General features: G+C 42.0%; 1 protein-coding gene across 3 annotated transcripts in view; it reads right to left on the minus strand.

Annotated features, from left to right (window-relative positions):
- RCAN2 (regulator of calcineurin 2) overlaps positions 1-12,867 on the minus strand; it is a 260,250-nt gene that overhangs the window by 95,269 nt on the left and 152,114 nt on the right. Inside the window, exon 1 of one of the 3 annotated variants that reach the window (XM_038554241.1) lies at positions 1,647-1,937. The exons of the other annotated variants lie outside the window; for them this stretch is intronic. Coding sequence (XP_038410169.1) covers positions 1,647-1,733 — 87 coding nt within the window. The 5' untranslated portion in view covers positions 1,734-1,937. Of the gene's footprint in view, positions 1-1,646; positions 1,938-12,867 lie in introns of those variants that run through there. 3 annotated transcript variants of the gene reach the window in all.

Here is a 12,867-nt window from a genome sequence, read left to right on the forward strand (position 1 = left end):
AAAACACTCCCTTTCCTTATGAAATATTGTATGTCTTTATCACTGATACATCCATCATATAAGCATATTTTAAGCTCCTTCCTGAATAACCACAATACCTTGCAAACTGCAGATCCCTCATCAAAATGCTCTATTGTTTCTCAGACTAAAAAAAAAAAAAAGTTCAGATTATCTTATGACGTTTGCAGAGCACACATGTAATCAACAGAGAACTGTTAAGGACAGAGGAGAACTATGAAGTTTGCCTTGACATACACGGAATTCTGTTCCAGCAGCTGCTGGAAGATGTCTCTCCATTCAGTTACCCGCACCGGACTTTAAGTTGGTTTTAAACTGGAGGGGCTTTGATGGCTGCTCTCTCCCCTGGAGTGCTATGACAGGTCTGACCGGCAGCATGGAGAGTCTCTGCATGCACGTTTCCACCCCAGACACAAGCATAAGCAGCGCCAAAGCATTATATTCTAATTTTCTGAGCCTCAATATGACAGGTGGTAGACACTTGCACAGCACTAGAAGAACTGCTAAACACGGAGCCACACATTTGAAATATGCAGGAACAACAAATCGGATTCTTGAATCCGTGTCAAGAGAGTGTTCAAAACCGCAGTCCTGAATGACAGAGCCAAGTGTTATGCTAGTGAACATAAAATCCCCACCTGGGAAGCCCCAGGGTGTCACCTACACACGCAACAATGCAGAATTCAGGATCTTCCTTTAAGTAAAGACGAAGGTGAGGGCAGAAAATGATTATGCAGTGTAATTCCCCTTTGCTTCCTCCCATTACACAATGAGTAACTGTCCTCTCTGTGTGAACTATTAAAATAAGAAGCTTCTGCTAATTCTTCTTTGAAAAATAAGAGAAGGCATCAAACTCCCGTTTTATAGGCATGGAATCTTTTTCATAATATAAAACCAAATGGAGGAAAACAAGACTATCAGCAGGGGAAAATTACCCATGACAATTAAACAATTGCTGCAGACAATCTGTGGGGACCAAAGGCCTGGAATACTCCATCTTCGGATGCAAAATGTATTTATGCCTAAACTTTCTTTATGGACAACTGCTGAGGGAAAACGACTTGCTTCCTTTGCCTGACAAAGAAAATTTCAGTGGCTGCTCTCTAACTTTAATTTCCAGAGAGCCAGAGATTGAAACTGCCGTCTGTAGAACAGCTTTTGTTCAATTTGAGGACCACATCACACGGCACAGTTGAGTAACGTGCTGTGAAGGGGTTATTGCCCAGCTATCAGGGTATCTGGGTTGCGATGTTTATTACGTGTGCTTTCTTCCTCTAATCCTTGATGAATGCCCCTCTCGACATTAAGGACCGGCAAATTGTCCTTACTGACACAGATGCGAGACTACGAAAACATGTCTACTGTGAGAGGGATGACTGGGGAATCACCTAATAGAAAAGACCAGAAAAAAACAGACAATGGTTGACCTTATCACATTCCAAATGAATGTGCCAGTCCCTCTTCTAACTTAACTCTAATTAACCCAGGCACGCACTCACCACTTGCATTTCTAGCGCAGACTGTGAGCTGCAAACTATTAGCCAAAGTCCTCTCTCCTTAAGCTAAAAAGGCTCTGCCCAGCAGCTTCAGGAACAGCAACAATGGAAAGATAGATTGCAGGTGCATACCTTAACCTCCTGATTGGTAAAGACCTCGACATCCACCACACAGGCAACCAGAGTGGAAACATCACAGTCCATGCTAGGGGCTGGCATTCCCCCTCCCGAATTTTCAATCAAGAGCTCGGCGACCTCAGAGCTGTGCGTGACGGGAAGAGTCTCCAGGTGGATGTGGCCGTGGCGGGCCCGGGTGTCGCCTTGCCCTGGGGATCGCCGGCGCTCGGCACCTGGAGCCCCACTCCCTCTGCACGCACGCAGCCCGCGTCTGAGGCTGCACAGTAGAGTAATGAACGGCCCGGCTCTCTCATGGCAATGACATCACCACCAAGACTGACACGAGCTGAAGCTATTTTTTTCCCCCAAGCCTTTTATCTCTAGGCAGTGCAGTGGAGCAAATTGAACATGATTATGTGCTAAATCTGAACTCAGACTAAATCAATTCAGGCAGCGTTAGCTAGGAACTGAGTCATAGCCGTTGTTTCAGCCGAGTGCTTATGTTTGCAAAAAGCAAGGGGGAGAATCTGACACGAGAGGCTCTGCATTGGGAGGGTGGGTAAATAATTCTGCAGATGAGCCTCCTGAGGTTAAGGTGTGACAATTTTCTGCCTCAGAGATGAGCAGGAAGTTGAGGCATTTTGCAAATTGCTTGGCCCCTGTTAATTGCTCTGTGCCTCTCGGAGCAGCCACACATGTTCCGGGCATCCTAATGCATCCCGGGCACAGGCTGAATAGAAATCCATTCTTGGAGTGACTGAAGAGCTGGTCGTCAGTCATTTAGGTGGCCTGGTAGGAGAAGATAATTAGAGGCTTCTGAAATTCTGTTTGAGGCACATAAGTGCAGACCAGTAACTCTAAAAGCACCCTTCCAAGCATGAGATTTCAGGTTATCTCCAAGGTCATTCAAACCAAAAGCCATCGTGGAAAAGGAGCTACAGAAAACGTCTCATGCAGGGACAGATGGCAGAGTCTAATGGGCAAATGCACTGATGTGGGTCATTGTCAGAGCCTCGGGGCTCTATTTCGCCTGAGACTTGAATGTGTCTGTTTGCTTTTTTGGTCTTTCTTCCTGAGTGTGAACTGCTGAGGGGCAGGGCCACGGATAATTCACCTTTATATCTGAGACTTTAGTGGAGTGGAAAAAGAAGGCAATAATTGTTTAATGAATCAACCAAACAGGAATAGCCTTCTTTGACGGCAGGAGTGAGCAAAGAGAAAAGATCAGATTCATTTTTATTTTATCATTAGTTGTAAAAGTGCCAGTAGAACTCACAAACATTCTAGCAGGATCTGATCCCAGTAGGAGTGCAGTTGCATCTCTGGTGGCCATCAGAGGGTCATGATTTGCAACAGATTGGTGCCTTTCTAATACATGATTGGACAAAGCGTTCCAATTTTGCATGCAGATGAGAAAGATGATTTTCCAGACTAAAAGTACAAGTTTTATGGTTGGGTCTCATCAGACTACATTTGGATCTAGTGTTTCCCTTCAACAAGAGATTTCCCACACTAGATGAAAACAGTCTGCAAATACAAATATTTAGATGGATGAAATTGTGTGTGTGTGTGTGTGTGTGTGTGTATCTGTGTGGCACTTACTATGTCATCCAGGGCACTATCGAGAATATGAAGTCATATTATGCATATAATTTAACTGTTATTGAGTGATGACTATATGCAAAGCTCTGCACCAGATGCTCTTAAGGATAAAACGATGAATTAGCAAAATTCACTATCCTCATGGAGCTTAAAATCCAGTGGAGGAGATAAGACATGGAGACACACATCTATACAATGAGGCAGTGGCAGCTGCGATGGTGGCTGAGGAGCTACAGACAGCATTTAGTGGCAGCACTGGAGAAAAAGCAATGGGTAATGAGAGCAGCTGTGGCAGGTGAGCATCAAGGAGAACGTGGCCTCTGCTCTGATCTTGAAACATGGGTAAGGGAAGGGGTGAGGCCACGTTCTCCTTGATGCCCATCAGACGGGGACAGCAGACTAGAAATGCTCGGGCCAAAAAAAGAATATGTTATTTGAGGTGCAAGGCACACTGGAGCTTAAATTTGACTGGAGCCAGGGGGAGACAAGGGAGTAAGAACCAGATGACTCAAAGCCTTGACATACCCTTAGTGTCCACCCAGTTGACCATGGAATGCCAGGGAAAATTTCTGAGAAGGTAAATGGAGTTTATGTACATACAAATACAGTCAAAGTGTAATGTATATACAATGATGAATTAATCTTGAATACCAATGACATCTGTTCAAGGGTCAAAACAAAGACATAGCTATTATTTTCATATGCCATGGTATATGCTAAACTTGACTTTTTTTTAAAGTTTCATACCAGTGGCATGCTGGTGAGTGTCCAACAATAAGCTCTCTGAAAAGAAAAGTCCAATGTTCAGTGTTTGCTGACTTCTGTGGTGTAAATATTCTTATCATGGCTGATTTCAAGCAACTAATGATATAAAAGTCATTCGAATGTGAAGCTTGGAAGTGATGTCTATGGTCTGTTCACATCAGCTGATTGGGCTGCTTCCAGACCACCATTGTTTCAGTCCTGAAAACATTTCATCTGCAGAGGTTAGGTCCAGCATGCATGTCCAGAGCCCATCAAGGAACAGCAAGGCAGTAGGAGTAGCGCACTGTAGTCACTGGGATCTGTGCATTCTTTCACACTTTCTATTTAGGAAAGAGCTAGAAAGGACTCACATGTGTTATTTCAAGAAAAAGAGCCCTGCTATGATAAGTCTTGGCAGGAGGACGTTAGTCTATCCAGGAAGCAGACCCACTCAAAATTGTAAAATAAGTATATTCTTCTGATGCATCCTTAGTTTCTCCCTTCTGATTTGTTTCTGCACTGAAGATTCCTTCCTGTGCTTGAGCAACCACTAACTTTATGCTTTCCTCTTTTAAAACCTCTTTTCAAGGATGTAGCTTTCAATTCATTTATATTAGCATGAAATGACTGGTAACATCACAGAGGAATCTGTATTTTAACAAGGGGACCAAATATTAAGTTGAGTAAATAGTGTTTTAGGGTGGAATTATATGCATTGAGAGGGCATACAGTGATTCTAAAATAAAATTATTGGGTTTTTAAAACAGGTTGGTTCAACAAATTGGATATATAATACAATTCAATTGCCTATACAAAAGCAGTCATTTTCCTATAGACCAGAGCCTCTAGGGGGCTTCCTTGTTAAAAGAGTGTCCTGTTTTTCTAGATAGAATGTACTTTTTATAGCTGGGGGGTGATTGACAGGCTTGGAGGCGTCTGGGATATGTATATAAGCACCCAGGCTGGTGACTATAAGGCCCTACATACCCTGGCTCCTCCCTGCTTTCCCATCTCATCTCATATTTTCCTGTGTGCTCTCCATGTCCCACATCCACAGCCTTCTTGGCATTCCAAAGACGCGCCAAGCTCTTTCTCATCTCAGGGCCTTTGTACTTGCTATTGCCTTTGTCTGAACATATCCAGACCTCTTCAGGGCTCAATACTTCCTATCCTCATCTCTCAGCTCGGATACCATCTCCTTGGAGAAACTTCCTGATCACCTAAAATAAAATGTGTACACAGGCATGCACACACATAATCAATCACTATCCCACCATCTTTGCTTTAATTTTGCTCATAGCACTTTTCACTCTCTGAAATTACTGTTCACTTATTTATTATTTATTGTGTGTTCTCCCAACTAGAATTTAATCTCCACAAAAGCAGAGATTTTTGCCTATTCTGCTCACTGCTTATTCTCAAGGGCTAGAAGAGTGCCTGACACTTAGGAGGCACTCTATTAAATATCTGATGCATGAATGGATGAGTAAATGAATGAATGCATCTTAAAAGACAAGTAGAGGGACTCAACCCAAAAGAGGTGCCTCCTGTTCCAGGAGTTTTCGGAAGGTCTTTGCAGGAAGGTATATGGGCATGAAGTTTAGTGATCACCCCCATTCCTGACAGCTGAACCCTGGCACAGCTCTGCTCAGGAGCACCCTTCCCAGCTGAAGTGGTGATAAAATCTTAGGATTTATCCAAGCCACTGCTCTTCTAATGATTGACCATATTAAGAAAGTGGATGCAACATGATACAGAAGCCTTAGGCAAAGATCACTTTCCTGCCCCTCTGGCCAGGCAATTCTTACAGTCACCTCTAAGTGGGCAGGAGAAGATGTGTACCTCTCAGAGGCAGTAGCCAAATCTGCCTTGCTAGTGAGCACAGATATTCCCAGGATAGCTATGAGGTATCAAAGACTTAGCTCCTTCTATGTGTCTTTTGGGACCACTTGTTTTTAATGTTTATTACAGTAAACTACAAACATATTCAGAACAAGAGAGAATATAATAACAAGCTTTCCCATACCCACCAGCCAGGCGTGAGAATAACTTTGGGAGCCAATCTTGCTTCCTGTCTACCAGTGGGTCTCGGAGTGTGGTCCCGACCAATGGCTTTAGCATCATCTGGAAACTTGTTAGAAAGGCAAACTTCTGAGTCCCACCCAAGACTGAATCAGAATCTCTATAGAGGTGAGGCTGGTATCTATAGTCTAATAAGCCCTCCAGATGATTCCAATGCCAAGTCTGAAAATCACTGCCACATGTCCCCACTCGCTTCCAATTATTTTGAAGCAGATGTCTGGAATCATATCATTTCAAATGTAAATATTTCAGTATATATATCTCCAAAAGATAAGGGCTCCTCTTTGGAAATCACAATACCTATTATCACACAACCCAAAAAGAAAGACTGCTTCTTCAGTTCATCAAATATCCTGCCAGTGTGTACATTGCTCCAAACTACCGATGTTCTCTTTCTTCTCATCCGCTTCCTGCTCCCTCCTCAGTCCCATCCTGCTGTCCCCTTCCTTCCTTCTTTCCATCACTTGTTAAGTTTCCTCTATCTTTCCTCCAGCTAATTCAGATTCTATTTCTCACCTGAGCAAGCAAACATCCTAAACACACTCCAACAGGCTTCAATGAGCTTTGTTCACATTACTCTTATGAGCAAAGTGGAGCATTTGCTCCCAAAGTTAAGAGCCATCTGCATTTCTTCTTTTTCTGTGATACCTCACTTAGGTCTGGTCATCATAGGTCAAACACATTCTCACCCAAGGTCTCTTGCAGGTGGCCTTCCTTGCCATGTTCCCCATCTAAGCAGGGCTCACTCCTCCATAGAAGGTAGGTCTCTGCTCAATAGTCCACATCAAAGAAGCCTGCCCTCATCCATCTCTCGCCAAGTAGCACCCTCTCACTATCTTCTGCCTCTGTTTTATTTCTCCTCAAAGTACTTATCACTAACTGATGGTATACATTTATTTGTTTAGTTTCATTTTATCTCTACCATAGGAATGCAAGCTCCATGAGGGCAGGGCTCCAGTACCTTGTTCACTGTGGTTTCCCTATGTGCCTACAATGGGGCCTGGTGCACAATGAGAGCTCAACAACATGTGTTGGGTGAATGAATAATTGAATGAGTTAAATCCCTTTGCTCTGAGTGCCAGCTGAGGACAGGTGCTGCCAGGGACATGGACAAGACATAAGTGTATAAAATGGGTCCCTGTGAAGGAGAATGATCCTGGGAAGGGAGAGTGAGCCAGTGAAGGTGCCTCAGGTCATTGGGCAATGGGGATGGTGATGTGGGGGCAGGAAGGGTCCATAAGAAGTGAGAGAGACACTGAGAAGGGAGAAGGGACACAAAATCAAATGTCCCAATCTATAGCAGCCAGCCCCATGCTATGTGGCAGCTGCAATGCCCTCATTCAGGTTCAAGGACAGCCATTCCACCACTGTCCAGTTAGTACCTACTGAGGTCCTACACATCTCTGACAGCTAATCTCCAACTGGCACTCTGAGGAAGCCATCATCATTTCTTCTTTGCCTTGTTTTCTTCCCCAGTTCCCAGGGTCTTATCCCTGCTTCGATTCCCCCCTCTAAGAAGACATATCTCTCCTTTCCAACCTCTGCATCTGAATTAGATGGTTCATTTTATATGAGGCAGCGCTATGCCTACGAACCTGACGTACTTGAAAAATGACAGGGATGGAAAGAAATAGGGTGTGTGCTTAGCATTCCTGTCTTTGGACATTCAATTCTCTGGGACCTGCTCCTCCTCCTTCCATCCTGGAGTCATCTGAGGTGGCCCTCATCAGATCAAGCCAGTCAGAATTTTTGTGAGGATTTTCCAAATCAAAACTGGGTCAGGAGAATATCAGTGATATTCTAGTATTATTCTAACCGATGCCTCCCTCTTTCCCCAAGCTAATTCTATTTCTGTCACTAACAACCAAAAAAAGTTCTAGCTAATTCACATACATACGCACGCATACACACACACACACACACACACACACACACACACACACACACCTAGATTAAATAACAGGGGACAATAAAGTGGGAGTCATTCATCAGGTTTTCCAATTGCCTGGTTGAACTACCCCCCTTCCCCATTTACATTAGAGGTGGGGGGATTGTTACCAACCTAAAGCCCTTCTGAAGTAACAACAGGAGTCCCAGGATGGATCTCTCCAAAGAAAACCTTACAGAATCAGCTTTCCATCTCCGATGGTTTTGCCCTGTTAATCCCCTTTTCAGGTTTTGGAACTATCTAACTAGTATTAGGTCACCTCCTTTGAAAATCTGCATACTGGTCTGATACCTCCCTCTACTTGCAATGTCATATTTATTATTTTATTGTGTCTCAGTTGCAACTTGGAATTTACCATCCTGTCGCACATCATTTAATTAGGGCTAACTAATCATTAGCATTGTGTTATTTAAACTTCACAATAGGCCCCATTTAGAGAGTGAGGAAGTAATTTGCCTCAGGTCAAATAGCTAGAGAGTGGTAGACCTACGTTAAATCCAAACCACTTATCTCCAAAGTCTGAACTCTTCTCTGCTACATAAACTTTGACATTCTGAAGGACAGAACATGAACACATCTGCACATTTGAAAGCATTCTAGTAGTGATGTGAAGGCTAAATTGGAAAGTATCAAAGTCAATCTTCAAGGAGATGGTGCCAGTGACAAGAGTGGGTTTCTTATAGAGATGAAAGATTCTACCTACCAGCAAAATCAAGAAAGCCTTAGGGCGCCTGGGTGGTGTATTCTGTCAAGCTATTGACTCTTGGTTTTGGCTCAGGTCATGCAGGGTCGTGATCTCAGGGTCATGGGACTGAGCCGTGTGTCAAGCCCTATGTTGGGTTCTGTGCTTAGCATGGAGTTTGCTTGGTACTCTCTCTCCCTCTTCCTCTGCCCTTCCCTTCTCTGTTCTCTCTCCCTCCCTTCCTCTCTCTAAATAAATAAATCTTTTTAAAAAATCAAGAAAGCCTTTATGAAAGAGGAGGGCATTTGATATGGATACTGGGTAGAACTAAGATGGATCCAGATCTTATGAGAAAGGTTAGGGGTTTAAAGACCAGTGTATAGGCCATTTAGTTGGAATGGGAAGTGTGAAGAGGGCCATAGGGAGTTATAAGATCTGAAGGGAGGTCATGGCCACATAGATGAGGACTTTGAATGACAGGGAAAATAGTGAGTATATTTCACTCAGTAAAGTACAGAATCTGTCAAAAGATTATGAAAATATCTGTGCATTAGGTTGAATTGGAATGAAGACAGACTATAAATTTTCATAATCCAGACTCTTGCCAGAAGGCACTGAGGGGCTGAATTATGGAGTTGGAATAGTAATGTAAGGAAAAAGGTGGATATAAGAAACACCATGGAGATAGAATGTTTAGGATTTAACAATTAATTGACTGCCAAAGTGATGGTCTAAGGATGGGGAATAACCCGAGGGAGGCAGGTTCGAGATACCAGAAAAAAAGAGAAAGGGAGGCAAGGAGAGAAGGAAATTCTGAGGTTCCAAGTCTGGGTAGATAGTAGTAACTTTATCTGCAATAACTTAGGTATGTCAGTGACAAGAGTAAAATGTGATCAATTTTATATATCCATGACAGATACAAGTCCACAGTTGTTCATTTCAATCTTTAGATAATATCATTAATCTTTACATTAGCAAAGAAAAAGGCAAATAAAAGAAGGGTAAGGGTAAACCCTGAGATTATGACTTGTAGTGATAATAGTGCTAGTCTTTATATATATATATATATATATTAATCAGGAATGGACATTACTGCAAAACTGTTCTAGTTCTGACTTGTCAAAACTCTAGAAACATGTCCCCCACCCCAGCCCATCCTCCTTATGTTAAAACCTAAGACATGTGAAAAATAACATGCAAATCTATGAACAGTAATCATTCTGCACAACTACCTACCCTCTTTTAAAAAGGCTGAGGCTTTAGTCTGACATGTAAATACATGAAAGTATTTGATAAGTCTTACTTTTTATTTGAAACTAACAACTTATGGAGCACAAAAATACTTCTGGAAAAGCAAACGTACCATTTTTGGAGCTGAACTTCTAATCTTCCACCCAAGTCTGCTACTCTTCCTGTATTTTCCATTTCAATTGTGACACCTTTCACCCAGTCACCTTGCATCACAACCCCAGTCACCTTTGATTTTTTCCATTGGCAGCCCAAAAGGCTGGTTAATCCAGAGTCTCAGTAAAGCTGTCAAAGGGCCCTGTCTCTCTGACTCTGTCTTCTGAAGGTCAATGTCATTCCAAAGCTGATTGCCAGAATAGCTGTCAGTAGCAACCACTGGTATATTTCATTCCACAACTGGTCCATTTAAGTCACCTGCTCACCTCTGAACAGGACTATGGCTGGGGCAAGGAATATGCTGATTGGCTTAAGCCAATTTGGATCCACTCTCCAGTAAAAAGTGTTGTTGGTTTTCTTTGAAGTAAGGTCGCATGAGAATGGATGGATGTGCAAGCAAGTATCAGGGTTTGGAGGAGGGTGGATGCTGGATGAGTATCTGCCAATGTCTATCAGTGTTTCAATTTTATACCTTTCAGAATAGGCTTTTGGTTGCAAATGATAGAAAGTGCTCTTGGCTAACTTGCAAATGACAGAAACTTCCTTATATGCTAGCTAAATAGCATATAAGGAAGTTAGCAGGTAGGTCTTACAGAATTAACAATTTTGAGAAAGACCTTCAGAAATTAGGTTGTAATGAAGAGGGTCTAAACTGCAGAAGATAACCTCCAAGATGATGCTATAGGAACAAATGAAATAGGATGCTACCACTGGAACCCACAACCATCAAACTCATCACTTCTTTTCTGCTACCCTGAGTGATATCTAACTGTTCCTGTGACTTTGTGTAATACTCTCTAATACTTCAGCTGGTGAAGCCTGTGTCATGTACCCTAAGCCCAACTGCCAGGATATTTAGTTAGAGAAATGTTGGTTCCCATGGCCTCTTAGTAGTAGGTGGTAGTTCCAACAAGGATCACAGAGAGGAGACTTCCTCAACATAGAACAGGGGTGGGATGCTGGACGGCTTGAAATTAACAAGGGTCCACTGTCAGCCTCCTACCTACTGTGCCTCCTCACCCACTCACCTTTTTATTTAATGCCGTTGGATTCATCTTTGTAGATTGAGGTCTGATATCACTCCCTTGGCTCAATATCTTCATTACTGGTAGAATTAAAAGTATCTTTTTTTTTTTTCTAATATGGTAACACCAATCTACTTCTCCAACCATTTTTTTCAACTGCTACTCTGCACATATCCTATTTTCCAAACGAACCGAACTTCTTGATATATGTCACATTATCAAAAGTACTCTGTTTCACATAGGTTGCCTCCTATCATTGCAATCATTCATTCATACACTCAATTCCTTCGATGATTATTTACTGAACTGAGTATGACCCAGTACACAGGCACTGGTCATACAAAGATGGCAAGGCATTATCTCCTTTTCGAAGGAGGTCATGGTAAAAGTAGTAAAGAATTATAATATGATAGGACAAGCTAGGATAGAATAGAATATTATGTAACATAAATTATATTTGCTACAAATGATGTTGCTACAAAGTAAATTGTGAACATAGGATAAGAAATATCTAAGTTTGTCACAGAGAGGGGGCATTTAAAGAAGATTTCCCTAAGAAAGGAATATTTTGCTAAGCTTTGAAAGTTAAGTCATTTGCTAGTCTTCCAGAAGGGGAAGCAAGTAGGGAGGTGACTATTAAGTGAAGTCAGGAGCAGGGCATTATGTAGTGAAGTATGAGAAACGATGAGTAGACTAATATTGCAGAAATTCCCAGGTGGAGTCAGATTAGGGGTAGACAGCCATGGAAAATGCACCTAGACTAGGAGGCAAAGGCCTGACTGATGAAGAGTTTTGTGAGTTATAGATAAGAAATTCAATTTTGTTCCAGAGGGGGAGGGAGAGAGGGAGAGAGAACCAATGAAGGCTATAACAGTACCTTCTTGACTCTCCCTGTTTCTAATTTCACTGCTATTGTATCTTATCTTGCAAATGCTGTGCAGCCAGACAGATCTTTCTACCAAGGTAATATAATCATATTACTATCCATGAGAGTGGGGTGCAAAGTTGGAACCAGTAATATATATATATATATATATATATATATATATATATATATATATATATATAATGATTCTTAATAAGAATAATATTCTTAATAAGAATATTAAGGAATCATTAAAAATCCAACAGGCAAATAGGTCCCTAAGACCTAGTGCTCTAAAAACCTCATGCTACCTTAGTGAAAAGTCCGCCTCCACCACTAAAATAATGCACATTACTTCCATATAATGAACATAAATAAATTATAGCTTTTACCCCACTGTATACTCAGCACTCAGCATGTTGCTAAGCATAAAGCATACAGCAAGTAATCAAGATAATGTCTGATAAATGGATAAAAGAATTCCAGAGTGAAAGACAAAACGAGCTAATGCCATCCTCACTTCCTTTCGTGGATGGATTAGTTCTGAGTTGTAATACTGTAGCAACAGCTCTATATCCTTTAGACTTTGGTACTCAGCATGAAATTCCTTGCTCCACCACCCTATTCTTTAACTCCTCAAGCTTTGAAAGTCCTAGAGATTTACACTGGAAGAACTGAGAAGCATAGCCATGAAGTCTCTGAGGCATTTATGTGTATAAATAAAGAAAAGTTACTGAAAGCCCACCAAAGGCTTGCACTCCTTCAATAGTACAGAACTGTAGTTTCCCATTAGGGCTACAGTTCCCAGTCCAAGGGTGGTCCTGTGACTGTTTTGTCCAATGGAGTAGAAACAGAATTAATGTATGCCACCTTCAGGACCAGCC

The sequence above is a fragment of the Canis lupus genome, chromosome 12, assembly GCF_011100685.1.
Source record: "Canis lupus familiaris isolate Mischka breed German Shepherd chromosome 12, alternate assembly UU_Cfam_GSD_1.0, whole genome shotgun sequence".
Lineage (NCBI taxonomy): Eukaryota > Metazoa > Chordata > Mammalia > Carnivora > Canidae > Canis > Canis lupus.